The sequence below is a fragment of the Salvia splendens genome, chromosome 2 (genome assembly GCF_004379255.2).
Source record: "Salvia splendens isolate huo1 chromosome 2, SspV2, whole genome shotgun sequence".
In the NCBI taxonomy this organism is placed as follows: Eukaryota; Viridiplantae; Streptophyta; class Magnoliopsida; order Lamiales; family Lamiaceae; genus Salvia; species Salvia splendens.
Window position 1 is genome coordinate 1,008,265 of NC_056033.1, and position 27,542 is coordinate 1,035,806.

Below are 27,542 nucleotides of genomic sequence, written 5' to 3' on the forward strand. Positions count from 1 at the left end.
TGGGAGGGGAAGATGAGAATTGCTGCCCACGAAAATTTCCGAACAGCGGCAGTAGCTGGATGAGGCTGCGAAGCGTATTTGTTTGTGGCTGGACTTCGGTGGCGACGGCGAGCCGGGACAGCGGTGGTCGCGAACAGAGGCTGGCCATGGCGGCGGCAATCGGCTCGACGAAGGGACGGCGGTGCTGCGATGAAGGTAGCAGGCGAGTGATAGGGCTGTCTCAATTTAAAGTTTAGATGTGTGAATTAATGTTGGGGATGCTCCTGATTTTTTTTACGGGAGATAAAGAAGTGAAATGGGGAGGAAGATAGAGATGGCAGGAGCTATGAATTGTGACTTGTGAGAAAGGGTGGTTGATTTGGGGGTGTTGACCGTGAGGTTGGAAAAGTAGAAAGAGAGTTTTGGGCCAAGTGAATTTTCTTTGGACTTGGACCCTATGGAATTTTGAGTATATTTTAGTGGTTGGGCCTTAGTTAATTATTTTATTGTTGACCCAACAATGGAAATAAATAGAAAGACAGAAGAAATGGGCAAGATTTGTACGCACTAAATGGACCGATGGAAATAGAGGAGTTGGACTCAGAAGTCAAACAAGTGTTTGGGTGGATTAAAGTGGGGAAGTGTGAAGATAATGGTCGATGTCTCGGGCGGCCTCGAAAATAAATGAAAGAGAAGAGAAGCATGGAGTCAAAGAAGATTTCTCCTCGTACAAAATTTGAAGTCGAAGTAAGGAATTCAAATTCAGAAAAAAATTAAGAGAACGAGGTGGGCTTTCTTTTTAAATAAGGGCAATGCCCAAAGTATATTTTTATGTGAAAATGATATGAATATTTGTCATGCCGTGTTTTGTTTTATTCTATGGAACCTATCTGATGTGGCTTTTGCCATCAATGGATAATCGAATTCGGGTCTGTCTAGGGAGTGAGTCCCTATTCAGGCTAGTGTACACCTATGGAGATCGTGAGCCGTCTTTTGGGTCGGCCGGTCTAGTGACTTGGAATGTGGCCACATTCTTTGTCATCAATGGATCAGATATGGTAGATAGCTATGGGAAAATGGTTGATCAACCGAATTTTACAATGGAAATGATTTTAGTGTCTTGGGCGATTTCTAAAGTTAAAACCCCAAGGTCACTCAATGGTGGCATGATAAATACTTTTTATAAAATGTTTTCGGCATGAGTCCACTGAGTGCATCAAGTACTCAGCCCTGCTTTTCTTTTAAAATTGCAGGTTGAGCGTGACGGGTGCGGTGGGTGTTGAGCAAGACCGTTGAAGAAATTAAGTGTTTAGAATGTGTCATGTCTTCACACGTGGCATATTCCTTCTCTCGAAATGCTTCCGCTAAGTAGTTGTCTTTCTTTTGAGTTCTTGTATTGTTGAGATAGTATTCATTTTTGAGTTGTTGATTGTTGAGATACTCTGATTTTATTCGAGCTATTCCCATTTGTTTCGGGCTATGGTTGAGTTGTGTTGATTTCCCCTTTCTTCCCCGCTTCTTTAACCCTCCCCTAGTCGCGATCAACCGTGTTTTCTATCCTTAGAAAATGCGGGCGTGACACCAATCCACTCGATTTTCATTTGGCTCAATTGGTTTCAGACTATTATTCAGTTTGGTCACTCAACTTTGGGTTTATAAACACCTTCCGACTATATTCAACCGTAAAGAATACTAAACTGAAATTAACTAAAATAATAGTCCAATTTTTGTAAGATATAAGTTTTAATGTATAGTACTTGAAAGTAAAATAGAGAGAGAAAAAATTTTATGAATAAAAATTAGTACTATATCAAAATTAATAAATGGGCTGAAAACAGTCCAGTAAAAGAAGCCCAATCTACTGATTAGGGCTTCTGAGATTTCATATTTCAGCAGCGCAATCTCACGTACAGAGGAAGAGAGAAGGGAAGAAGAGAAAAAAGAAGAAGAGAGGTCGCATTGAGCTGCTGCAATGGCTCCCAAGCAAAAGGCCCGCAATCCGGAGCTCATTCCTGGAGTTGGCAAGGTTTCCCGCTCCAAGATGTACCACAAACGCGGCCTATGGGCTATCAAGGCTAAAAATGGCGGAAAATTCCCCGTCCACGCCAAGCAGGAGGCTGCCGCCGTCGTCGAGGAGAAGCAGCCTAAGTTTTATCCAGCTGATGACGTCAAGAAGCCGCTCTCCAACAAGCGCAAGCCTAAGCCTACCAAGCTCAGGTTTTTATATCATTTTCAGGCTTTGTGTTGGTGTTTTTATAGGGTTTTTTGGGGCTTGAGCTGATTTGGTTGTGAGTTTGTTTGTGTTAGGGCGAGTGTTACTCCCGGAACAGTGCTGATTATTTTGACCGGAAGGTTTAAAGGGAAGAGAGTTGTGTTTTTGAAGCAGCTCACTTCTGGATTGTTGCTTATCACTGGTGAGTTTTTTTAGAAAAATGGTTGAAATTGCTGTATTTGTGTGGGCCTTTTTTGGTTTTGAGCTCAGGGTTTTAGTTTGTGGCGATTCTCTTTTCTGGGCAAGATATTTTAAGTTCTTTCTATTGCCCAAGCAATATGAGCCCTTCTGCTGATTCTGTGACGAGCCTATCCACTTTGGGAGACTATCAATTTCCTGGACTGTGGTGTTCTCATATCCTATTACCTTTGGGTGCGGGTTCTCGCAGTTACTATTTTGGAATTGTCATGAGAAATAAATTACTGTATTTGTTATTGTGCTATTTAACCTGTTTTTGTTTCAGTCTTGAGAAGTTTAATTTTCTTTATTTTGCAAACTATGCTTCCTGATATGTAGATGAAATGGAACCACTTGGGAAGTCTTGTCTATTAATAAAGAAGATGTGAACTTTATGTGTCTTGACTAAGATTTTTCCGTGTAAGTTTTGGCCTTATGTGGTGATTCACATTTTGAGGTGAGATATCTTGAATTCTTGTATTGCCCAAGTGATTTTTAATCATCAAACAGTGACCCCCTTTTGTTGATTCTGTGTTTTGGTCGTCCATTGTGGTTGACCTCTCACTTTTTTCCGAAGGGGGTGCTCTCATATCCTATTGCCTTGGGTAGAGGGTTGCCACAATTACCTCTTGGGACTTGCCATGAGAATTACATTTATTAATAAATGTTTACTTGAAACTAATTAGGATTAGTTTTTGTAGTCTGTTGATTTTGTTGTCTTTAGGGTTTTAGACGCTGAACCAGATTGTTCTCGAATGTGGTCATTGATTTCTTTCTAATGTTGCTGCAGGTCCCTACAAGGTTAACGGGGTTCCCCTAAGACGTGTCAACCAGGCCTACGTCATTGGAACCTCCACCAAGGTTGACATTTCTGGTGTGGATGTGTCCAAGTTTGATGACAAGTACTTTGGCAAACAAGTCGAGAAGAAGAAGAAGGGAGAGACTGAGTTCTTTGAGGCCGAAAAACAGGTTTGTTTTCCCATCACATGCACACAACCCCATGACTGATTCTTGAGTTGATTTTTCTGTTTTCCTAACTGTGCATGGTTTGACAAATTATAGGAAAAGAACACACTCCCAGCTGAGAAGAAGGATGATCAGAAGGCTGTTGACGCTCCGTTGTTAAAGGCTTTGGAATCTGTCCCAGATTTGAAGGCTTATTTGGGAGCAAGGTTCTCGTTGAAGGCTGGCTTGAAACCACATGAGTTGGTGTTTTAGGCACATTTTTGTTGTTTTTTTATCAGCTTGTTTCCTTGAACAAATATTTCTCACTGGTATAAAGGTAATGAAATCAAGGTTCAATCAATGATTTTATAATAATGAATCCTATTCTGTTCTTGATCAATCTACCAACAACAGATATTGCTTTGACATATACAGTTTAGTATCGTAAACATCTTATGGAACAGGGAGACTAGCCAGCCTCGGGGCGGAGGGACGAGCGTATGCATCAACATCAAAATGGGGTGGTTGGTACCCCGCCGGCATCGATGAGCCTTGGGTGCCTGGCGTTGACGAACCGGAACCGAAACCGGAACCGGAACGGCGGAGCCAACCAAGGCATTGTACATGCCCCCAGTTGCCAAATGCGTTGATGTCAAACCCGCCGGAGCCGCCTTCGTTTCCGTCGCCGTCATTTTGTGATGAAAATTGGAGAGGTTAGATGAAAATTGGAGAGGAAATGGAGATGATTTGGGAAGAATAGACGTGTTTGTGTGTGTAATGAGGATGAAATATGAGTATTTATAGAGTAAAAAAATAAAAATAAAAAACGGTAGAAAAAAATGGTAATATTACCGTTTTCGTTTTTTTAATTTTTGTTTATATTAAATTCAATTTTTTTTAAAAAAATGATTTATTGCGTCAGCGTGACGAAATCCACTCGCGGGCTGGCGAGTGGGCGTCACGCGTAGCGCCAGCTCGTGCCACGTGGCGCAGGCGCGTGGCGAGCCAGCCCGCAAGACGTCTCGGTGGACGGGCGTCTCGGCGAGACCGGGACAAGACGAGGCGCTGCAACGCGTCTCGCTGCAGGCTCGTCTCGGCGGGACGAGATACGAGCCACCCGCGGGACGCGTTGCGGGTGGCCTAATGATTCAAGCCCATTTATTAGCTAGAGGGAGGACAAGAATAGTATACAATCCAGGTAAGAATCCTAGCATCAAGACCGAGTCGTCAATTAATTTAGAGAGTGCAGATGAAGGGCCAGAAGTTCAAATTGGAGCAGAGATGGCAAGCTTGGAAGCTAGGCAATCAGCTACAAAGGAAGCATACATGGCAAGCTTGGAAGCTAGGCAATCCTGTGTGTTGCTTCAATTTCCAGCTTTAGAACATGGAGTTATAAAGTTAATCTTCTGCTACATTTTCTTCATATCCGCCTTGAGGACAAGGCGATTGTTATCGGGAAGGGAGTTGATAGGGAACTCGAGCCCCAAGCCCAAACGACCAACTAAGCCATGGCCCGGCATCTTTTATTGTTAGTTTATGATTTAATTTCCTTGTCTAGCTATAGTATTTTTAGAACACAAACCTTGCTCCTCAAGCAAGATATTTACCATATTTTAGCATATGATTTATATAAATCTTTTCGGGTTTTCTTCTTGATTCTTTCTCGAATTGTAGAATCGAATCAAGCAGGGTTCGGACTGTATAAATACTAGAGTCCATTAGAGAGTAAAAAACATTGAGAAATATGAAATAAACTTCTATTCTAATTCTTGTTCCAAAAACCCTAGAACTTCAACTAGGGAATTATCTCATTCGCTCCGTTCAATCTTCGCGTGCTCTACAAAGCTCTCGATAGGGAACTTAAACCCTATCACAAAGTAATTGATGGCATAACCCCTCCACGCCCACTTCTTGCACTTCCCATCAATCTCGCTTACCTCCAACGCCGCCAAAGACTCCTCCTTTCCTGCCGTAACCGCCGCCTCCGCCTCCGCTGCGCTAGCACGAGCTACGGAGGAAATGGGAATTCTCCGAGAAGGAGGAAACCTGAGCAAATTCCCCAAATTGCAACTGGGAATCTGCTGTATTTGGCGCGGAGAGGAAAATGATTGGAAAAAAGCATGGCTAGCAGCAAGATTAACTGCCATAACCAACCAAAAACAATTCTTTATTCAGCGGAAATATTGCATTTAATTTACAGTCCCCCTCAATTTATGAAGATGTGTTGTTCACAGAATTTTAGTTTTAAGTAGAAAATTGGGAGCTGACAGTTACTGAAACCTCGGCCACCGAACTCCGAGTCTGAGTTGAAGATTTTTTATTTTTTATGATTTTAAAAATTGAACTAATTAAGTTATTAAACTACTTATGTTGGTTAAACTATTATTTTGAAAATGTATTCTCGATTTTGACAAATTGAATCCTAAATTGATAAAAAAAATTGTTCAATGGAGTAATAAGATTTGCATTTTCTTCCAATGTGTTTGATACTGATAAGCTTTTGTAGATCCATTCAGCCCAACTTCGGCATAGGCCGACTTAAAGGAGCAGGTATTTTGGCCCATTGACAATTGACAAATGGATAAAAAATAGTATGTATCACTTTGGACTAAATTTATCTTAATTTTATAGTTTTACCAAGTAGGCTAGAGTTTGACTAAGCTATATAATTTTATGATTTTTTAATTTACATGATGGACTAGAGTTTGACTATGCTATATAATTTTTTGGGACAATTTGGACTAAAAGTTATAGATATCCATTCTACAAAAGTATAGTAGGAGTATAATAATGAAATAAAATTGGTGGGATGATATTCACATGGGCAAAGGCAGAGGGATAAATGATAACATCGGATTCCATCTTCTCAATTCTATCTCTCTTTCTTCTTTTGTCATAAAATTCAAAAAATAAGACATTAACTATCTCACCCTCGCTAAGGCCGTGTTTGATAGTAGTCCACAAGGTGTGTCACACGTGTAAGACTCACTCTCGTTGCATGTTAATAGAGTCATTTTTCAATTTTAAGAAGTTCCAAGTTAATTGAGTTATTTTTATTTTTGGTAAAAAGTAATTATTTCTTTTACTTTATTCTCTTTTCATCTCTCTTGCTTTATTTTTTCTTACTTTTTTTCACCATCCATTTAACACACTATTCTTAAACTTTGTGCTAAAAAGAAGTGTCTCTATTAACAAGGAACGAAGAACGAAGGGAGTATAATGTAGCAGTACTACTATTATATTTTTCCTCTTTGCTTTCTCTTGTGATTATGCATTTGGATTTTAAAGAGGTTCGTTTAGATACCACTAATTTAATGTTCACAATGTAATGATGCTGAGATTTTGATAGTTATTCAAAGTAGTTTGTTTAGTATCACTGATTTAATGTTCATAATGTAATGATGGTGGAAAATTGAACACTATACAGTTATCTCAAATATGATTATCGGTCTATACTCTATAATACATTGAAGTCGTTGAAGACAAAATTTACAATCACATTGTTGAGTCAGATGATTTTGGAATATTGCATTCCTTTGGCTTTATTAATGTCATGTCTGATTCATATTTAGGTAATTCAAAATTTAATTTTTTACCTTATCCTCTCAATCTTTATTAATTTTATTCTCTCATTATTTATTTATTTTATTCAAATTTCACTTGATTCACTAAATATATACTCCTATTTTTTAATCTGATTACTCAAAAGAAATGTAGGACAGTACATTCTTTAACAATAGTTGATTTCTTTATTACGTGGCAGTGCAGTGGAATATGCTTATGACATGGCAGGAGGTGTTTTTGGGAAGTCCGACGGAATGTCCGACGGGACATTCGTCTCGTGGATGCTCTGAGAGGAAAAAATAAATAAAAAACACAGTCGTTTTCACTTCTGTTTTGTCTTCATCTTCCTCACTCCTCTTCACAATCACAACGATTCTCAGGCCATCCACAACGCTGTCTCTATACCGTCTCTTAAACCGTCTCTTAACTACTATTTGAGCATTATTTGAGGGCCCCACTGTCCTTTTTTCCTCCATCTCTTAACTAAGAGACGGAACCTGCAACGCTCCGTCTCTTAACCGTCTCTATACCGTCTCTTAATTACTATTCATTCAATTTAATTTATAATTTTTTTTAAAACCCAATTCAATTTAAACAAGCACACTTTATTAAAATTAAAACAATATTACAACTTAACATTAAAAAAAACGAAGACATAATTAAAATTCTAAAAAAATAAAAATGACATAATTTAATCTTCTCCGCCAAAGTTTTCCCAAATGTGCTCAATTAGATCCTCTTGGAGTTGGGTATGGGCGCTAGAGTCGCGTGTCCTTGCCCGAATAGCCAACCGTTCTTGTATAGATGGATGCGCTCCACTTCGCGGCGGACTACTTGCGGTTGAGCTTCCGGGGGATTCGGGGTCGAACCAATTTCCGGCATCGGGTCCTTCGTCTCGGACAATCATGTTGTGCAAGATTATGCACGTATACATGATGTCGACCATGCTCTCCATGAACCACGAACGAGCCGGGGCTTTGATGATGTTGAAGCGCGCTTGGAGAACCCCGAACGCCCTCTCCACATCCTTGCGCGCAGCCTCCTGCTTCTGCGCAAAAAGAGCCTGCTTTGGGTTCGCTGGCCTGCCGCACGTCTTCACGAAGGTCGGCCACTTCGGGTAGATGCCGTCGGCGAGATAGTACCCCATTTTATACCGCGGGTTGTTGGCGACGAAGTTGATGGCCGGCGCTTTACCATCCAAAACTTCGGTAAAGAGGTCGGACTGTTGGAGCACGTTTACGTCGTTGTTCGAGCCAGGGACCCCGAAGTACGCGTGCCAGATCCAAAGTCGGTAGTCGGCAACGGCCTCGAGTACAACGGTTGGGTGGGTGCCTTTGTGGCCGCTCGTGTAGGAACCCCTCCAAGCCACCGGGCAATTCTTCCATTGCCAGTGCATGCAATCGACACTGCCAAGCATCCCGGGGAATCCGTGCACTTGTTCGTGCAGGTTGAGGAGGAACTGACAATCCTCCGTGGTTGGCCTCCGGAGAAATTCGTCACTGAAGGCTGCCCGGACGCCTCTGCAGAAGTTGAGCAAGCACAAGCGCCCAGTGCTGTCTCCGATGTGCAGGTATTCGTCGAATATGTCGGCCGTTTGTCCAGTCGCAAGCTGCCGGATGACTGCAGTACATTTCTGCAGCGTCGTGTGGCTGGGACGACCGACCGCGTCGAACCCTTCTCGGAAGAACTCCTCCCTGGCCGCCAAAGTATTCGCTATGTGGAGAAATAGCGGTTTCCGCATGCGGAAACGGCGACGGAAATAGGTATCTCCCCAAATCGGGTTATCGCAGAAGTAGTCGCGTACTAACCGTGCGGCGGCTTCCTCCCGGTTCCGATTGATGTACTTCCGGGAGCGTCGTGGGGGTGGTGCGGCTTCCTCCGCCTCTCGTCGTCGATCTTCTTCGAGTGATTGTTCCATTAATTGGCGCATTTGCTCAAAAGGATCCATTTGTTTGAGTTGATTGAAGATGAAAATTGGAGTGATAGAGAGGATTTGAGAGGAATAGATGTGTGTTTGTGTTTGTGTTTGAAATGAGTATGGAATAGAATTATTTATAGAGTAAAAAAATTAAAAATTTAAAAAATGAAATAAATATTTAACAAGAATATTACCGTTTGAAAAAAAAATTTTTTTTTATTAAAAATCGATTTTTTTTAAAAAAAATGAATTATTGCGTCATCAGTGACGACGCCCACTCGCGGGCCAGCGAGTGGGCGTCACGCACGCATGGGGACGTGCCACGTGTCCCTGGCGCGTGGCGAGACATCTCGTCTCGTGTCTCGCCGAGACGAGCTACGCGACGAGACGGTCGCGAGCTGGAGACGAGATGGGCGCTGCAATGCGTCTCGCGGGGGTCTCGTCTCTCCGAGATGAGACGCGAGCCCGGCGCGAGACGCGTTGTGGATGGTCTCACTCACCTTCTCCTTCCCTCTTACTCACACATACACACCTCAGTTTCTCTCTCTCCAAAATGGCTGAGGAACCCCAAACCCACCCAATACACCCACCGGAAGAAGCCACACCGCCGCCGCCCACAGCTGAGGAAACCAAAACACCACCTCCACAGCTCCGTGAGCCCATCTCCGAACCCCCGTTAGCTTCACTCTCACTAGACCTTCACCAAGAACCCCTCCCACCCCCTCCCACCGCCGCCCAGGAATCCCCACTAACCATCGTCGGAAAAGACTCCCCTCTCCCCCCGCCGCCGCCGGAATCTCCTCCCTCCACCACCACCACCAACGCCACCGCCTCCCAGCCCCCGCAATCCCTAGGCTCGTTCAAAGAGGAAAGCAACAGAGCCTCAGATCTCCCTCCCTCCCAGCTCAAATCCCTCCACGAATTCAAAAGCCTCGTCCAGGAATCCATCTCCGCCGCCGAAGAGGAGGTCTCAATTTGGGGAATCCCGCTCCTCAAAGACGACCGCAGCGACGTCGTTTTACTTAAATTCCTCCGCGCCCGCGACTTCAAAGTGAAGGAATCCCTCTCCATGCTGAAAAACACCCTCAAATGGAGAAAGGATTTCGGCGTGGACGAGCTGCTCAAGGAGGATTTGGGCGATGATCTTGAAAAAGTTGTCTTTATGCACGGATTCGACAAAGAGGGCCACCCCGTTTGCTACAATGTCTATGGAGAGTTTCAAAATAAGGAATTGTATGCTAAAACGTTTGGAGATGAGGAGAAGAGGCAGAGGTTTTTGAGGTGGAGGATTCAGTTCTTGGAGAGGAGTATTAGGAAGCTGGATTTCAATCCGGGGGGGATTAATACCATCTTTCAAGTGAGTGATTTGAGGAACTCGCCCGGCCCGGGGAAGAGGGAGCTTCGGATTGCCACGAAGCAGGCATTGGTCATCCTGCAGGATAACTATCCCGAGTTCGTGACGAAGCAGGTATTTGAAGCATGAAATGTGATTGTGTTTGAGGTGAATTAGGGTGTTGTGATAGGTTAGGAGGGTGCATTTGTTGATGATCATTTTGGTAACTTATTCAAATTATTGTCTATGTTTTTGGGCTCGATACGTTAGGTTTTGAGCTGCAAAAGTGTGTTCTTGGTGGCGAAGCACGCGATAATGCGAGATGAATACAGGAATGTGGCTGGAGATTTCGTGTTTTTGATGAAATTGTGTTTGGGGTGTATTAGGATGTTATGATAGGGGAGTTTGATTCAATTAGCATCTTTGTGTTGACCTCGATATCTTAGGGTTTCAGCTGCAAAAATGTGTTCTTGGTTTTGTGAAGTTAAAAATGGTATTTAGATCATGTCGTTGATTGTATAAACTTATGCAGAAGTAAGATTTGGAGTTTGGGCGCTACGTTTGGAAAGAAAAGGGCGATGAGGGTGGAATGTGAGACGAAATGCAAATGCGTTCTTGGTGTGTTGAAGTTAGTAATGCTATTTAGATCAAGGTTTTGATGCTCATTCGAGGAAGAAAAGTGTAGAGGGGAGTGTGAGATGCAGAATGAATGCATTCTGATGTGGTGTAGTTAGCAACACTATTTTTGAATTTAATCTAGTTGGACGCTTTTCTGAGAAGATGTGGATTCGATTCGATTAGCATCTATATGTGGAGCTTGATATCTTGAATTTTGACCAGTATAAGTGCAATCTTGGTTTAGTGAAGTTAGCCCTAATTAGAGAAATGTCGTTGATTGTCTAAACTTATGCAGAGTTATGGTTTCGCCCGCCTTGTTTGCTTTATAGTTTATACAGGTTGTCATGTTTCTGATTGAGAGTGTGTTTTACTACCATAACCTTGTTTCTTGCGTGTAGGTGTTCATCAATGTTCCGTGGTGGTATCTGGCTTTCTACACGATGATGGGTCCGTTCCTGACCCAACGGACTAAAAGCAAATTTGTCTTCACCGGCCCATCAAAAACCCCTGAAACCCTTTTCAAGTGTGTAAATATTTTTCTACCGTTGAAAATTTGTAGCATTCGTTTGTTGTTTTGAGTTGTTGGGTTACCATACCTTTTGGTTGCACCACAGGTACATAACACCGGAACAAGTTCCAACTCAATATGGTGGCCTGAGTGTAGACTTCTGTGAGTGCAACCCCGAGTTCACTGTTGAAGATCCGGCCACGGAGATCACTATCAAACCTGCAACGAAGCAGATCGTTGAGATCCTCGTGAATGAGGTTTGCTATAGGACATGTTTAGGCCATTCTTGTTCCCATTTACTCAAATGATGATCTGATATTGAAATTATCTGCAGAAATGCACTCTGTGTTGGGAGCTCCGTGTGGTCGGGTGGGAAGTGAGCTACAGTGCAGAATACGTCCCAAACGATGGACAAGGCTACACGGTGATCGTGCACAAGACCAGGAAGATGCTCCCAACGGATGAGCCTGTCGTGTTGGGCAGCTTCAACGTGACCGAGCTTGGTAAGATATTGCTCACCGTTGACAACCCCACCACGAAGAAGAAGAGGCTCGTCTACCGGTTCAAGGTTCTCTGAGTTAAGAGATAGCGATGTCTTATTTGTTGTGAATCTTGTTCGATGAAACATGTTTTGGGTTTTAGTTAAGCTAAACTGGTGTGTTTTCTAAGTCAATATCTGTGTTCTGTTGTTAAGATATTGCTACGTTTTAGACCAACATTCATTAAGGCTTGGTAAGATATTGCTACGATGTTCTGTTGTTGTTATTGTTATTGGTACATTTCTTTTTTGGTACGAAATTTTATGCAATACTACTGTTTTTTTAGTTAAAAGCATAAAACATTTCAAATTTTAATGAATGTTGGTCTAAAATATTTCAAAGAAAATGCTTTTAATAGGAAAATGACTGAAAACGGACATAATAAATTGTTATAACAGAATTCTAACGACAAACCGCCACCAACTAGTAATAATAGTTGAGTCATTGAGTGAGGAAATATAGTTGAGCTTTCATTAAATCACTTGATTATCAACCAACGTCGCACCTTCCATTTTTGTCAAACATTAAAGGCGATGATTGTTATAGTGGACATTTTTTTAAGGCAATAAGACACGACCTAAAATTGAGACCTTTGATCTAAATTGTTAATCATTCTACCAGTAGATTCTGCAGTACATGAAATATAAATTTATTGGAAATGGAAAAGAGTTGGATCTTTTGGGCCTAATTGGGCCAATAGATATATTGTGTACGTCTTGTATAAAATGGGTCGATAATTAGTGTAGATTTTTTTGACTGGGCATGTTTGCTTGTCATGTTACTTGTGACTAACAGTCATATCTAGTTTTATCTTTTGTCTGGTTATATTTTTTTCTTAAAAATTTGGTCCACGAGAATGTATTTTGGCCCGTCTCCAAAATACTGTAATTATATTATACTCTCATAATTGTTTATTTCACTTTCACTACTATGATTGAAATTCATACTAGACAAATCTTATTATGACTTAATCCGTATTGTATCTTATTATTGAATTGTCTGATGAATCAAACAGCTATCATAGAGTTTTTAAGATAGGCAAAGATGTTATATTTTTGGCTATATAGGGTTTGTGATTAGGCCTTGCAAAAATGGGCCCATAATGAGTATTTGAGCTCTAAGGTGCTTGGGTTGTTGTGGGCCATTCATTTCAATTATTTTTAGGTACCAGCTAATCAAAAATTAAATATGTATAGATGAGAATAACAATATAAAAAGAAAAATTTGAAAAGAGCGTTGATTTGCAATTGGCCTGGAAAAAAGAAGAGAAAGTTAATTTTGTAAATAACAATTAACGTAAATTAAAAAAAAAATGACTAATTTCAATATTTTTACCTGATATGAGCAATATATGGTGGCGAAGTCGCGAAGACAATGCATGAAGGGGACATGCGAGTGGAGAAGAATTGTGAGCACAATGCAATCACGTCGTGCTCTTAACACCATGCTTCAACGTGCACTTTTGCCCGCAGGGGCGTAGCGCAGTTGGCAACGGAGGGGCAGATCTTGCTGCAATGAGCCTGGGTTCGAATCCCATTGCTGTCGTGTAGTTGCTTCCATCTCTGTCGTGTAGTTGCTTCCATCTCTCAGGTACAAGTGTGAGGCTGCTTCCATCTCTCAGGTACAAGTGTGAGGCCTTGGGAGATGGGTTTTCCATCTCTCAGGTACAAGTGTGAGGCCTCTCTCAGGTACAAGTGTGAGGCCTTGCGAGATGGGTTTTCCATCTCTCAGGTACAAGTGTGAGGCCTCTCTCAGGTACAAGTGTGAGGCCTTGGGAGATGAATTTTCCATCTCTCAGGTACAAGTGTGAGGCCTTGGGAGATGGGCTTCTGGCAGTCAGTAGGTTAAGGCCTCCCCCTTAACGGGCTACTGCGTACCCTGATTGAACCCCTTCACATGATGTCGGGCCGGAGTGTGGGGGCCGCCAAGGCGACAGAATCGCCTTTTGCTACAATGCTTCAACGTGCACGCACCTAGCGAGGTAGGTTACGGTTGTCCTAAGACATTAGCTATTGCAGGGAAAGGATAGAATCATTGAGATAAGATCCTCAACTATCGACCAATTTCGTCAACATCGAGAAATGAAAAGGGAGGCCCCAAAGATATCACATGCTTACTATTTAACCAAATTAATGGACATAATTGGAAAATATTTTGGGATACATACAATTTTTGGTGAGCAGAATTCTGCAGTGTCACATGCATATTCTTCATTCATAAATATTGCGGCTACTCAATTCTAATATGTCTGTCTTCACTTTTTTTAAGCAATTCTTCAGATCCAAGTAGTACTCTATAAGTTTAGGCCATCCACAATAGGAATAGCCCAGCCATAACCTAGCCACTACCACATCATCAGCACTAAAAATCCTCCTGCCACATCATAAATAGCCCAGCCATAGCCTAGCCACATCATAAATAGCCCAGCCACATCAATAGCCACATCACTAATAACAATTATATAAAATGACATAATTAACAATCACACAATATACGAAATTTAATTTACGAGACATATACGGGAAACATTAATAATACTATCCACATCACTATTAACAAATATATACAAAATGAAATAATTAATAATCTCACAATATACGGAATTAAATTTACGCCACAAAAACGAGAAAATCCACTAATATTAATAAAATATAAAAAGTACATTAATTAAAAAAATTACATAATTAAAAAAAACTAACGGCGGTCAATCCTCCGTGCCCATAACTCTTCAATTAAATCCTTTTGGAGTCGAATATGAGCCGCCGTTTGGCGCATGTCGGCGTGTGCTTGTAAGAGGCCGGCTTCATCGTGAGGTACCCCACTCCGTACGTTGGGGGCGGCCACGCCGTGGCTTGGACCGGCTTCATTATCGTCGTTGACCCAATTGGTCAGTTCGACACCTTCATCTTCGACAATCATGTTGTGCATGATAATACATGCGTACATGATATCAGCAATGCATTGGACATCCCACAAACGCGTTGGACCCTTAATTGCCGCCCATCGAGACTGGAGCACACCAAATGCGCGCTCCACGTCCTTGCGCGCCGACTCCTGCCGTGCCGCAAAGTAGGCCTTCTTCGCATCTCCTGGGCATCGGATCGTCTTCACAAAGACGGGCCACCTAGGGTATATCCCATCCGCCAAGTAGTAGCCCATATCATGTTGGTTGCCGTTGGCGACAAAACTGATGGCCGGACCGACGCCCTGACACTGCTCGTTGAAAAGTGGCGACGAGTTGAGGACGTTGAGGTCGTTGTTCGAACCAGCTATCCCAAAATACGCGTGCCAAATCCAAAGCCGGTAATCAGCTACGGCCTCCAGGATCATCGTGGGATTCTTTCCCTTGTAGCCGGACGTGTAGAACCCCTTCCAGGCTGCGGGACAGTTCTTCCAGTCCTAATGCATACAATCTATGCTGCCTAATATACCCGGGAACCCATACTGACTCCCGTGCATCCGCAACAGATCTTGGCAGTCTTCGGTGGTAGGCTTTCGCAGATACTGATCACCGAATACTTCTATCACTCCCAGACAGAAATTCTTCAGACATTGCAAGGCAGTCGTCTCACCGATGTGGAGATACTCGTCCCACATGTCTGCCGCGCCTCCGTAGGCCAACTGCCGGATTGCCGCAGTGCACTTTTGAATAGGTGTGTGGCCGGGTCTGCCAGACGCATCGTGTCTGAAGCGGAAATACAGATATCGAGACTCCAAAGCGTTGACAATACGCATAAACAGGTTCCTGGTCATCCTAAAACGACGCCTGAAAATGTTGGCGTTGAACCGAGGCTCCTGTGCGAAGTAGTCTTCGTATAGGCGCTGATGTGCAGCTACGTGATCCCGATCAATCACACTGCGGCGGTGGACCACTGGGGGAGGTCGAGGTATCGCCGGCTGCAAGGCCCTTTCCATCCATTGGTTTATCGCGTTGGTCGTATAGGCGTCCAACGCCTCGGCCATTCGACGTTCGTACTCCTCAGCATCCCCTCCGCTACCACCACTACTACCACCAGCATTACTCATTTTGCGTTGTTGATCTTGAACAGAAATTAAGATAGAGAGAGTACTCGTTAAAACAAGTGGTGCGAATGAAAATGACGAACAAAGCACGTATATATAGTGTTTCGAAAAAAAAAATTATTTTTTCGCGCTAGGCGGTGCGCTGGGCGATCCGGGCGCTGCAATAGCGCCGAACGGACCGCCCAGCGCCGGCGCTCGGCTGGGCGGTCGTTGGGCGCCTATTGTGGATGGCCTTATGGCACAAACAAACTATCCGAAAGATCACTAAATTTGGTCAATTTTTAGTCGATCCCGTAACTTGAAAAAATAGTCAATTATGTATATCATAATTTTTACATTTTTGGTAATTGTCACAAGATGAAAACTCCATCGAGCTATATGTCTAATTTTATTGACGTAACTTATATATGTGTAAAAATTCAAGTCGTGGGTGTCTAGATGTATTAAACGGCGTTGTTTAAGTAGTCAAACGTTTTATCCACAAAATATTTTTCATATGGCACATCATATACTCTCTCCGTCCCTCTGTAGCTGAGTCGTATTTCTTTTTGGATTGTCCCACTGTAGCTGAGTCGTTTCCTTTTTTGGCAAAAAGCAACAACTTTTATTCTCTCTTCATCTATCTACATTTTTCCTTTCCTACTTTATCGTTCATTTACTTAACTCATTTAACACAATTTTTCTTAAATCCCGTGCTGAAAAGAAACGCCTCTACTACAGAGAGACGGAGGGAGTATAATTTTTCTCAAATCCAAGATTATGAAAATTTGAAAAAAAAGTCAAAATTATGATAAAATCAGTCATTTATCAAAGTAATGTTACATGATTAACCAACATATAGTATATACTTCCTTGACCAACATATATACACTTCCTCTTCTTTTTATATAGTTTTTCAACATAGAGGAAGAATCAAAGCTAGATTTATAGTCACGTGTTACAGTTTAATTTTTTGAAAAGAAAACAATAAGAGAAATCTCCACAAGGAAACAATGTAAGCCACTCAAAGACAAGAAGGATACAAGACAACCTTATAACATAAATTTAGCAAAGTTGACTTAGATTCCCTCTATATCAAGACATTATAAGCTAGTTCATATATGGTATAAAAATTTCAAGCGGTTGGGATCCCCAACTATAAATAAATAAAGTAATAAACTACTCCTATATTTTTAGATTATTAAAACAAGGTTGAGTGTATATAAGAATGTTTGTTGTGTGTGTAAGGGGTAAAGAACTAAAGATTGCTGTTCTTTACTTTGGTGGAGAATAAGTAAATCTCAAAATTTTAAAAGATAATCCTAGTATGTTTCTAAATGGACTATATTTTATCACCTCACATCTAATTATGTTTCTAAATAAATAAGTCACAGTTGTTTGTAAAACATCATATTACAATAAAAATTCAAAAAAATATTGGGGGTGGGGATTAGTCTAGATTCTGTAATGAAAGATTGGAAGAAACAAGGGGCTATATATACAAAAACTAATAACTTTGATAGGAAGAGTTTATCGAAATCAATTACTCCACTTCTAGAAAAAGTCTTACTTTTAAATTAAAGAATTGGTTGATTAATAAAAGGAATCAAGCTTGAGATATCCAAAAGATGATAAAAGCTCATGTGAGGGAGAAATGTCTTCCCACAATTAGAGGCAAAAACAGCTCAAACTATGATTAAAAAAATTCTACTTTTTGTCAACTTAATGATGTAATAGTATCATCCTTCACATAAACAAAACACAAATTATAAAGTAGTAATTACTTAAAAACAAACAAACGTTTGAAGCATTCCTAGAGAATTGCAGATTTGATTATCTGTGAGTTATATAAAAACAAATTGATCCAAAATTGAGCTGTGCAAGTTTGAGTATGCTAGTATTATTCGGCTCCACTATTTTATCATCCTATGGAAAATAAATTTCAAGATGAAATACAAAAATAAAAATATTCATAATTAAGGAATCTTTGGGGGAAAGAAGATTAAAATCTAGTTGTGTGCTTGCAGGATTATTGGTGGAATCCAATTTTGTGATTATTTAAACAAAAGGTGGGGCCACAAGCCTACAACGTGTGTTGATAATTGATGATGAAAACACCTTTTTATTTAAAGTAGGTGGGAAGAATGATTAGAATCCAACTGTGAACTGTATTTTCAACCCAATAACATTACAATTTAATTAGCAGATGTTTTATAGTAAAATATAGGAATTTCAGTGTAAGAGCATCCACAATAGTGGACGAGCCGGCGGACGAGCGACCGGCGAGCCGCTCGTCCACTATTGTGACCGGCGTGAGGCTCGTGGGCGAGCTGGGTGGACGACCCCTCGTCCGCCGTATATCCCGCTATTGCGGGCACCCTACGGACGAGCGGTTTTTTTATTTTTTTTAAAAAAAATTCTATATATACGGTTCGTTTCGGTTCTTTTTCATTCGCACCACTTGTATTAACGAGTTTCTCTTCTTCAACTACATTTCTCGACATCCCGAAATGGCTAGTGGTAGTGGTGGTGCGGATGGTGGTGGTGCGGGTGGCAGTGGTAGTGGTGCGGGCGGTGGTGGTTGGGATAGTGAAGCATCGCGACAAATCCGCAAACAGATACGGGCGTATACGTCCGCTGAGATAAACCGTATGATGATGGCAGTCTCGCAGCAGCAGCAGCCGGTGATACCTCGCTCCATCCAGCATCGAGCTGTAGTACCCCGGGACCACGTCGCTGCACAACAACGGTTGTTTGAGGACTATTTCAGCGAGCAGCCGCGGTTTGGAGACAACTTCTTCCGGCGGCATTTTAGGATGAACCGAGATCTATTTATGCGTATCGTGAACGCTTTAGAGCGTCGGTACAAGTACTTCCGGTTCAGGAGGGATGCGAGTGGCAGACCCAGACACACGCCTATAAAGAAGTGCACTGTTGCAATTAGGCAGTTGGCTTACGGAGGCGCGACCGACATGTTCGACGAGTACCTCCATATCGGCTAGACCACTGCCCGCGAATATCTCCAGTATTTTTGTCAGGACGTCATTAAAATATTTGGGGAGACGTACCTGCGGAAGCCTACCCCCAAGACTGTCAGGAACTGATGGATATGCACGGGACGGTGCACGGTTTTCCTGGGATGTTAGGCAGTATAGATTGCATGCATTGGGAGTGGAAGAACTGCCCTACCGCCTGGAAGGGTCACTACACGACCGGCTTCAAAGGCAAGAATCCGACGATGATCCTCGAAGCCGTAGCTGACTACCGGCTTTGGATTTGACATGCATATTTTGGGGTAGCCGGAGGGAACAACGACGTCAACGTCCTCCAGTCGTCGCCCCTTTTCAACGATCAGTGTCAGGGCGTTGGTCCGACCATCAGTTTTGTCGCCAACGGCAACCAGTATCGTATGAGCTACTATTTGGCGAATGAGATATACCCTAGGTGGCCCGTCTTTGTGAAGACGATCAGATGTCCGCTCGAAGATAAGAAGGTCTACTTTGTGAGCCGACAGGAGGCAGCGCGCAAGGATGTGGAGCGGGCATTTGGTGTGCTCCAGGCTCGATGGGCGGCGGTGAAGGGTCCAACCCGTTTATGGTATGACGAATGCATTGTTGATATCATGTACGCGTGTATTATCATGCACAACATGATTGTCGAATAAGAAGGTCCAGAATTGACTGATTGGACCAATGAAGATGCCGTCGGGCCAAGCCACGGCGTGGCCACCGCCAATGTACGCATGGGGATACCTCGTGATGACGCCGGGCGGCTCCAAGCCCATGCCGACATGCGCCAACAAGAAGCCCTTATTCGACTCCAGCAGGATATAATTGAATAGTTGTGGGCGCAGAAGAATGCACATTGATATTTATGATGTAATTGTTTTTTTTAATTGTATTTTTTAATGTTTTTAATTTATAATGAAATTATGATTGCATTTTCCTCGTATTCGTGTCGAATTTTGAATTTCGTATTAAATTCCGTATAAAAATGTGAATCTGTGTTGTTGGGAAGTCATATTGCTTGTCCTAGTGCTAGTCCACTATTGTGCAGTTGAAAGTCCTAGTGATGTGACAGTGGGATGAGAAGTCCTTATGACGTGACAGAATGTGTTTTTGGGAAGTACGTGTTAGTTTGTGGGGAAGTCCTTGCTCCTATGGATGCTCTAAATAATTATAAGCTGAATGCTGTCAAAAAATAGAAGTGTGCGTATGACAAACTGATTAGAAATATAAAACTGTTAAAATGAAACCAATTTTGTCTGTAAAGTGCCTTACACACTGTATTTGAATTTTTAACTGTTCTATTCAGATATTTATAAGAAAATATGTCTACCAGTGGCCTCTTTTTTGTTACCTTACTTTTGTAATTAAAATTATTAGGTTTTGTATATGTACCAAATAAAATTTGTGGGGGGCGAAAGATATAATATAACTGCATAGTTTAATTTGAGGTGGATCGAGTAGAATAAGTATTTTCTAGCACTAATCTTCCATTTTCGATTTGTTCACTAATATCTAGTACCCCTTCCGTCCAAGCTATACTTAAATTATATTCTATCCATCTAAAGTTACTTACTCCGAGTCATTTTTCTTAATCGCAAAAACATACTATAACATCTTATCTCACTTACTCTATGATATCTTTTACTTTACTTGCTATATGAAGATTTTTTTTTTCTCTTCCACATTTTTATCTATATTTAACTTGCTAAATAGTACTACAATTTTCTTAAATTCCATGTCCAAAAGAATTGTTTCAAATTACGGAAGACAAAGAGGGTATTTGCTATGTAAATTATAACAAAAGAAAATTTCAAAGATGAACCAAAAATAACTTTACATCCCTATTTTTATGTGTTCCAAATTAGCATATGGTCCCATATCTAGCGTATATTGGTTGTGGTACACAATAAAAACATCCACTTTTGCAATGAAAGAATCACACATGCAAGAATTTGACAGATTGGCATTTTCTACTATGTACTGCAGATATAGAGAGAATTTTAGAGACATCACATCCATGAAAAGAAAAAGGAACTATGTAAGAAAAGATACAAAGATCTAAGGGTGTCCACTATAAGGCGGACACGCCCAATAGCCCCGCCCCAGTTTTTTGTCCATAGCCCCAGTTTTGTGTCTATAGCCCCAAAATTCTATTTCCGCCACTATGGTGGACACCTCCAATAGCCCCAAATTTAAAAATCAATTTTCATTTTAAAATATTTTTATCAATTATTTGTATATTTTAAGTCAATTAGAATTAAAATTATCAGGCTGAAAATTACTAAAAAACACATAATTTAATTTACAAAATTAAAACCAAAGACCAAACTTGTTTATTAACTTTTTAAATAGTACTAAATGGGTTAGACCAAATCATTTTAATTGGAGTAACTTAATCAAATTAATCAAAACCCATTTAAAAAAGCCCAATGCAATTCATATAAGCCCAATGCAATTGACCAAATTAATCATAAATTGGAGTCATCTTCTTCCTCGGAGTATCTTCTTCCTCGCGGCTTCAGATCTGATCTGATCTTCAAAAAAAAAAATTCGCCGACCCCCGCCGCGCCGGACACCGCTGCGCTATGGGCGCCGCGCCTATAGGCGCGCCTATCCCACCCTCCGCCGCGTCCTCGCCCCGCACGCGGCGAAGCCGCTTCCGCCCCCCTCCCCCGTCCTCCCTCGCGGCGGCCACCCCACCCACTATGACCGCCGCGCCTCCGGCCTCGCCCCTCCCTCCTTCACGCCGTCCGCCGCGGCGTGTCTATAGTGGACACTCTAAGGCAAACTAACATCAAGAAAATTACCAATAACAAGGTAGTAATAAATGTTGTGTCCAAGCAAACACTAATAAATATTTCTGTTTCGCATTCACCATATGTACTTGCATCCCAAATTTTGTTACACCACAATCCAACAATAAAAACACTTCAATTTATAATACCAACCAACCAACAAATATAGAATCAACAACATTTTCCAAGTTTCTTCTTTTTTTTAAAAACATAAATCAAGTAAAAAAGAATAATTTTATGTTTCCATTTCCATTCATTCAGAGGGCTTAGTCTTGAACCTGTAAAGAAGCTTCTTCTTCTTGGATGTTTGGTTGTCAAATGTGAGCACAACTTTGCCAGTCTCACCAATCTTGAAGCTGCACCCGACGACCTGCTCGTCCCCGGGCCCGATCTTCCTTGACTTTTGCACGACCCACGTATACCCCCCTTCAGCCGAGGGCACGAACTCCGCCCCATAGCAGACTTCCCACCCCACCACCCTCACCTCCCACACCAGTGTGCAAGCCTGCAAACAAAATTCCAGAATCACCATTAAAAAAAGTTGAGTTTTTCGTTAATTTAGGCTCGGATCAAGCTCAAGACGAAGCCCACCTCAGTGACGGGGAGCTCAACAGTGTGCTTGCCCGCCGGCTTGATGGTTTCCTCTGTTGCAGAATCAGCAGTGGTGAATTCTGTCTCACCATCCTTGCTTAGGCCACCATATTGAACTGGGACATGCTCAGGTGCTATGTATCTAATAACAAGAAAATGAAACTTCAATTATTAAAACACTTGATATAAATATACATCAAAGAATTCAAAAAAATACCATCAAGAATGATATATAGACTTACTTAAAGAGGGTCTCAGCAGTCTTGGTAGGGCCAGCAAACACAAACTTGCTCTTGGTTCTTTGAGTCAAGAATGGACTGATCAACCTATTGTAAGCCACATACCACCATGGAACATTGATGAACACCTTCAAAAAACAAAATCAATCCATAAATCAAAACTATACAAACCCAATTCAAGAACAAACATACAATTCAAGTAAAAAAATTTGAATCTTGGTGAGTGAGAGAGGAAAAAAGGGAGTACCTGTTTGGCAACAAACTCAGGGTAGTTATCCTGGAGAAGCTGAAGAGCCTCATTAGTAGCCTGTCTGAAATCTTTCTTGAAGAGAATCAAGCCAGGCATATTCTTGAGATCAGTGATTTGAACAATGGTGCAAATGCTATCAGGGCTGAAATCAAATTTCCTAATATTCTTCTCCAACAAGAGAATATACCACCTCAAGAATTTACCCCTTTTCTCAGCATCACCAAAGGTGTTGTTATACAGCTCCTTGTCTTGGAAAGCCCCAAAGGCATTGTAGCAAATGGGGTGGCCCTCTTTGTCAGCGCCATGCAAGAACACAACTTTTTCAAGCCCTTCAACAATGGCGGACTCCTCCTCCTCCACTAAAGAATCGATCTTGAATTCCTTCCTCCACGCCACCACGCTTTTCAGCATGGTAAAAGCCTCCTTCACTTTGAAATCACGAGCCCTCAAGAATTTGAGGAGGATGACGTCGCTCCTCTCGTCGGCGAGGAGGGGGACACCCCAGATGGAAACCTTCTCCGGCGAGGGAGGAGGGGGGGCATCTTCCTCCGCTGCAGGGGCGGCGGCGGGCTCCTCACATGGGGGCGTCACTTCATGAACTATGGTCTCTTTGATCTCTTCCACAGCCTCTGAAGATTCGATTTTTGCTTCTTCCACCTTCTTCTCCACCGGCGGCTCCTCCGCAGCCGCCGCCGGAGTTTCAGCAGGTGGGGCGTCGCAAGATTCGATTTTGACCTCTTCCACCTTCTTCTCCACCGCCGGCTCCTCCGTTGCAGCCGCCTCCACCGGAGTTTCAGCAGGTGGGGCATCGCAAGATTCGATTTTTAGTTCTTCTTCCTTTTTCTCTTCAGTTTTGGGCTCTTCTCCGTCTTTGGATTTTGTCTCTGTTTCTGGTTCTTCCTTCTTCTTATCCTCGTCCTTCGCCGGCGGAGGAGCGGTGAACTCGTGGTTGTTGAGGGCTTGTTGAATCAGGAGCTTGAATTCGTCGAGAGCTTTCTTCTCCGGATCGACGAGGTCATCGACTTTGTTGCTCTCCTCTTTGAAGGAAGCGGATTCGGCAACTTTCTCCTCCGCCGCCGCTTCTTCATCTTTCTCCTTCTCCTTTTCTCCTTCCTCCGCCGCTTTCTCCGGCTCCGGCTGCGGGGATACCTCCTTCTCCACCGGCACGTCAGATACCACCTCCTCGGCCGCCTGAGGAACCGTCTTCTTGGTTTCCTCCGCCATGTCGAAGCAGCAAATAGATTTAGAGAGAGAAAAGGAAAATTTCGGAAATTTTGATAGAGAGAGAGGAAAAGAATGGATTGAAATGGGAAATTTGGTTGAATTTGAAGAGAATGGAGGGAGATTGAGTGTGTGAAATTGAACAGTCTGTCAAGCTTGGGTATTTGCCAGCTCGTTGTCTACTCCGGCGGCGGATACTCCAATAGCCCCGCCTCTTTTTTGTCAATAGTCCCAATTTTATTATCCATAGCACTAAAAATTTATTTTCACCATTATAGTGGACACGTCTAATAGTCCTAAATTTTTTAACTAATTTTAATTTTAATATTTTAGTTTATTTTAAATCAATAATAATTAAAATAATCAATTATAATTAAAATTATCGAAATGTAAATAAATAGAAAATGAGATAATTAGGATCGAATATTCATAAACAATTGGAACCGAATAAAAAAGATATATAAATTTCTATCTCCAAAAACGTGCAATACCCCTCTTTCTTTCTCCAAAAGCGTGACTACCTACTCCTTCTTCCTTCCTTCTCCAATCTCCCTCTCTCTTACTAAAAATTGTCGAAAATTAAAAAAAAAATCGAAGGGGGCGGCCTGCGCGCCTATAGGCGCGGCGATCGGGGACCGGCGCATCCTCGCACAAAACACGCCGAAGGGCTGTCGCCCCAGAAAATTCGTCCGCCTCGGGGCGGACGTCCTCCACACTATAACTCGGCGGGAAGGGGGCGGCCGGCGCGCCGCCCCATAGTGGACACCCTAACTACCACTCTTGAAATGGGACCCACCTCCAATTTCTATTTCTACCCCTAAATATTTGTAGGGTGAATTATTAATTATATTATGTTATGAAGGTTAAATTGTACACTCCGTCATATTTAGTACGAGCACAATTTTTAAGAAAATAAAAAAGTGGGTTGAATAAGTGAGTGAAATATAAATCTCACGTATATACATGTATTAGTTTTATAATAAGATGTGCGTAGAATTATTTTGTGGAATGTGGGGTCTACTTACCATTTATTGTAAGACAAACCGAAATGACAAAATATGACACTTAATATAGGACGAATGTAGTAATTTAGAAACTTTTATTTCAGAAAATAAACCCCCACAATACTACCACTATTTTTTATTTTCATCTCTTTTATTTTATCCTATTTTTTCTCTAACTCCGTCATATTTTAACATTTTACACTAAAACTCGTATCAAGCTGGAGAAGCTTACTCTGATCACATCACTATTACTAACTCCGTCCCACAATATACTCCCTCCGTCTCAGTTTAAGAGTCACATTTTGCCATTTAATTCCGTCCCAGTTTAAAAGTCACATTTAGAATCTACCATATTTGGACATAAAATTTAATGTCATTATTCATCTAATTTACACTCAAATGCCATTACTTTCGTAAAAATAAAATAAAACAAAATTATAAACATACAAAAAGTCAAAAGGTCTCACTTTCCACTACTTCACTTCAATTATTACACACTTTAACAACCACTACCTCACTTCATTTATTACACACTCCACCAATTTCTTAAAACTCGTGTCATAACTAAATCTTACTCTTAAACTGGGACGGAGAGAGTAAGTCACATTTGATGTGGGCACGAGTTTTAAGAAATATAAAGAAAAGTGAGTTCAATAAGTCAGTGGACTTTATGTCCCACTTACATATATTAGAAATATGAGTGGAATAAGTTGGCGGAATGTGAGCCCTACTTACCGTTTACGGTAAGAGTGAAATGTGACTTTTATTATGTGACAGACCGAAATGACAAAATGTGACTCTTATTGTGGGACGGGGGAGTATTATTTTAGTGGTAACTATATTTTATGTGATGTAATAACAAATGAAATATAGCTGAATTTTGTCACTAGTAAGAGAAATTTAACAACTACTATTTAAATTTGTGATATTGTATGCCAAATTTAAAGTTTACGAAAGAACAAATTTATGAAATTTTTTGTGATATTAGACTTTAATAGTATCACTTATTTTTACAATAATTGCAATAATTAGATTTGAGGAATTATATTTGTATAGTATAGAAACGTTATCTACATATTTCGTATAGATTTCTTCAAATATTTTACTACTACTACTTTTAGTCCACCCACGTCTTTTGATAAACTATCACGTATTACGTCTCAACTGATTTGCGTCGTATTTACTTTTAGAATGTTCTAATTACTCTCATTTTTATATCTACTTATTTTCTCTTTTTCTTTCTTACTCTATCGGTCCCCAAAGAATATGCACTTTGGGATCGGCACGGGTTTAAATGTAAAATTGATGAAATAAGTGAGAGGTAGAGAGAAAAAGTAAATAAAGTGTTATTATTGGAGAATGAGTTCCACGTCATTAGAGAAAAAAAAACTTTTCAAATTTAGAAAGTGCATATTCTTGTGGGACGGATGAAAAATGAAAGAGTGCATATTTTTGAGAGACGGAGTGAGTATTTTATTTATTTCATCCATTTTTCAATATAATTTCTTAATTTCTATACCAAAAGCTTTGATTCAATTTAATTGAGACGAAGGAAGTACTGCTAATTTTTTATATGGGACATATATTCTTTGTCAATAATATTTCTATAAGCACATAGTTTGTAATTACAAAAGTGCAATATATTATGAAAATACACTTTATTGATTGGGTTTTGACGTCATATATTCATACCTAATACATGGAAATTATGAATTTCTTTGGAACGAATAATTCAACCACTTAAATTGAAATTGAAATTGAAATTTTGTCATGATATGAGAAAGGGAAAAGTAAACTATGGCGTAATAAGTCCATTCTTACAAGCAATGCATGTATATAAAAAAATTGTAATTAATATTATCTTGTGAAACTTGGCAAATTTATTTCTGGAGAAATAGGTTTATAATATTTTATCTATTTGGCTAATTAGATAAGCATGGAAAGAAGCTGTCAGTTTCATAAATTATCAGTCTTGTAATTTAATAAATCATTGAGATAGAAAATGAAATGTTGTGACTTTGTGGGTATCTTATGTGTCACAATGTCTACTAGATAAACTTTGATTTAGAAAAGATAACGTAATATCACGATTGTAAAAACAACGATTATAAAAACACAAAAGAATTCAGACAAATTAATAACATCAATACGATTGTTCCAAGTTAACGCTATTTTAATTTGATTGCAGGTTATTTGGGTCGAAATTTTATTATATTAAATTTTTTCAATTCTATACTTAAATGTTCAAATTTTTTATAGCGCTTTTTCAGACCTCATAAACATTTGTAAAACAAAACTCACATGATTTATTTCGTTTATGTAATAGTATATTATATTAATAAAATATCCCCCAAAATTCAAGCCAATTTATCTAACCAATCAACTTAAATAACAAAATAGAGAAAATGGGCAACATTGTTTTTTACCATAAAAATATCGCACACAATTTAATTTATTTTATAAATATTTATCCAAGCAACTTGTTATTCGATATGCTGTCGTATGATCCCACCATGTATTGTATACAATAAAAATCTCGTGCATGTTTCTCTGTAATCATCGTCGCCGGCTCACCAAAC

General features: G+C 40.8%; 5 protein-coding genes across 5 annotated transcripts; 3 read left to right on the forward strand and 2 right to left on the reverse strand.

Annotated features, from left to right (window-relative positions):
- Window positions 1-1,498: 1,498 nt before the first annotated feature.
- On the forward strand, window positions 1,499-3,773 carry LOC121759113 (60S ribosomal protein L6-like). The gene is made up of 4 exons (XM_042154615.1): window positions 1,499-2,196; window positions 2,287-2,393; window positions 3,219-3,397; window positions 3,491-3,773. The coding sequence occupies exons 1-4, from the start codon at window positions 1,952-1,954 to the stop codon at window positions 3,644-3,646; spliced, it is 687 nt and encodes a 228-aa protein (XP_042010549.1). The 5' UTR covers window positions 1,499-1,951; the 3' UTR covers window positions 3,647-3,773.
- A 4,059-nt stretch (window positions 3,774-7,832) lies between these two features.
- LOC121793077 lies at window positions 7,833-8,792 on the reverse strand (the record flags this gene model as incomplete). The annotated part of the gene is made up of 1 exon (XM_042191284.1): window positions 7,833-8,792. A coding segment is annotated over one exon (960 nt), but the record flags the coding sequence as incomplete, so codon positions are not given.
- Window positions 8,793-9,379: 587 nt separating this feature from the next.
- Window positions 9,380-12,079, forward strand: LOC121782015 (patellin-3-like). The gene is made up of 4 exons (XM_042179722.1): window positions 9,380-10,323; window positions 11,205-11,329; window positions 11,421-11,571; window positions 11,649-12,079. Exons 1-4 carry the CDS (start codon window positions 9,409-9,411, stop codon window positions 11,889-11,891), a joined length of 1,434 nt encoding a protein of 477 aa, XP_042035656.1. The 5' UTR covers window positions 9,380-9,408; the 3' UTR covers window positions 11,892-12,079.
- Window positions 12,080-18,365: 6,286 nt separating this feature from the next.
- LOC121793100 lies at window positions 18,366-18,857 on the forward strand. Its single transcript, XM_042191296.1, has one exon. The coding sequence runs from the start codon at window positions 18,366-18,368 to the stop codon at window positions 18,855-18,857; it is 492 nt and encodes a 163-aa protein (XP_042047230.1).
- A 2,854-nt stretch (window positions 18,858-21,711) lies between these two features.
- Window positions 21,712-24,148, reverse strand: LOC121782003 (patellin-3-like). The gene is made up of 4 exons (XM_042179711.1): window positions 22,736-24,148; window positions 22,492-22,616; window positions 22,250-22,391; window positions 21,712-22,163 (listed from the first exon to the last, which is right to left on the reverse strand). Exons 1-4 carry the CDS (start codon window positions 23,960-23,962, stop codon window positions 21,912-21,914), a joined length of 1,746 nt encoding a protein of 581 aa, XP_042035645.1. The 5' UTR covers window positions 23,963-24,148; the 3' UTR covers window positions 21,712-21,911.
- Window positions 24,149-27,542: the final 3,394 nt, after the last annotated feature.

Bases quoted from the DNA above. Each gene is read 5' to 3' on its own strand.
- LOC121759113 (XM_042154615.1), top strand. From the start codon at position 1,952: ATGGCTCCCAAGCAAAAGGCCCGCAATCCGGAGCTCATTCCTGGAGTT. The intron at 2,197-2,286 runs GTTTTTATATCA...TGTTTGTGTTAG, and splicing joins CCTAAGCCTACCAAGCTCAG to GGCGAGTGTTACTCCCGGAA. The intron at 3,398-3,490 runs GTTTGTTTTCCC...GACAAATTATAG, and splicing joins TCTTTGAGGCCGAAAAACAG to GAAAAGAACACACTCCCAGC.
- LOC121782003 (XM_042179711.1), bottom strand. From the start codon at position 23,962: ATGGCGGAGGAAACCAAGAAGACGGTTCCTCAGGCGGCCGAGGAGGTG. The intron at 22,617-22,735 runs GTACTCCCTTTT...TGTTTTTTGAAG, and splicing joins CTGAGTTTGTTGCCAAACAG to GTGTTCATCAATGTTCCATG. The intron at 22,392-22,491 runs GTAAGTCTATAT...TCTTGTTATTAG, and splicing joins ACTGCTGAGACCCTCTTTAA to ATACATAGCACCTGAGCATG.
- LOC121782015 (XM_042179722.1), top strand. From the start codon at position 9,409: ATGGCTGAGGAACCCCAAACCCACCCAATACACCCACCGGAAGAAGCC. The intron at 11,330-11,420 runs GTGTGTAAATAT...GTTGCACCACAG, and splicing joins ACCCCTGAAACCCTTTTCAA to GTACATAACACCGGAACAAG. The intron at 11,572-11,648 runs GTTTGCTATAGG...AATTATCTGCAG, and splicing joins TTGAGATCCTCGTGAATGAG to AAATGCACTCTGTGTTGGGA.
- LOC121793100 (XM_042191296.1), top strand. From the start codon at position 18,366: ATGGCTAGTGGTAGTGGTGGTGCGGATGGTGGTGGTGCGGGTGGCAGT.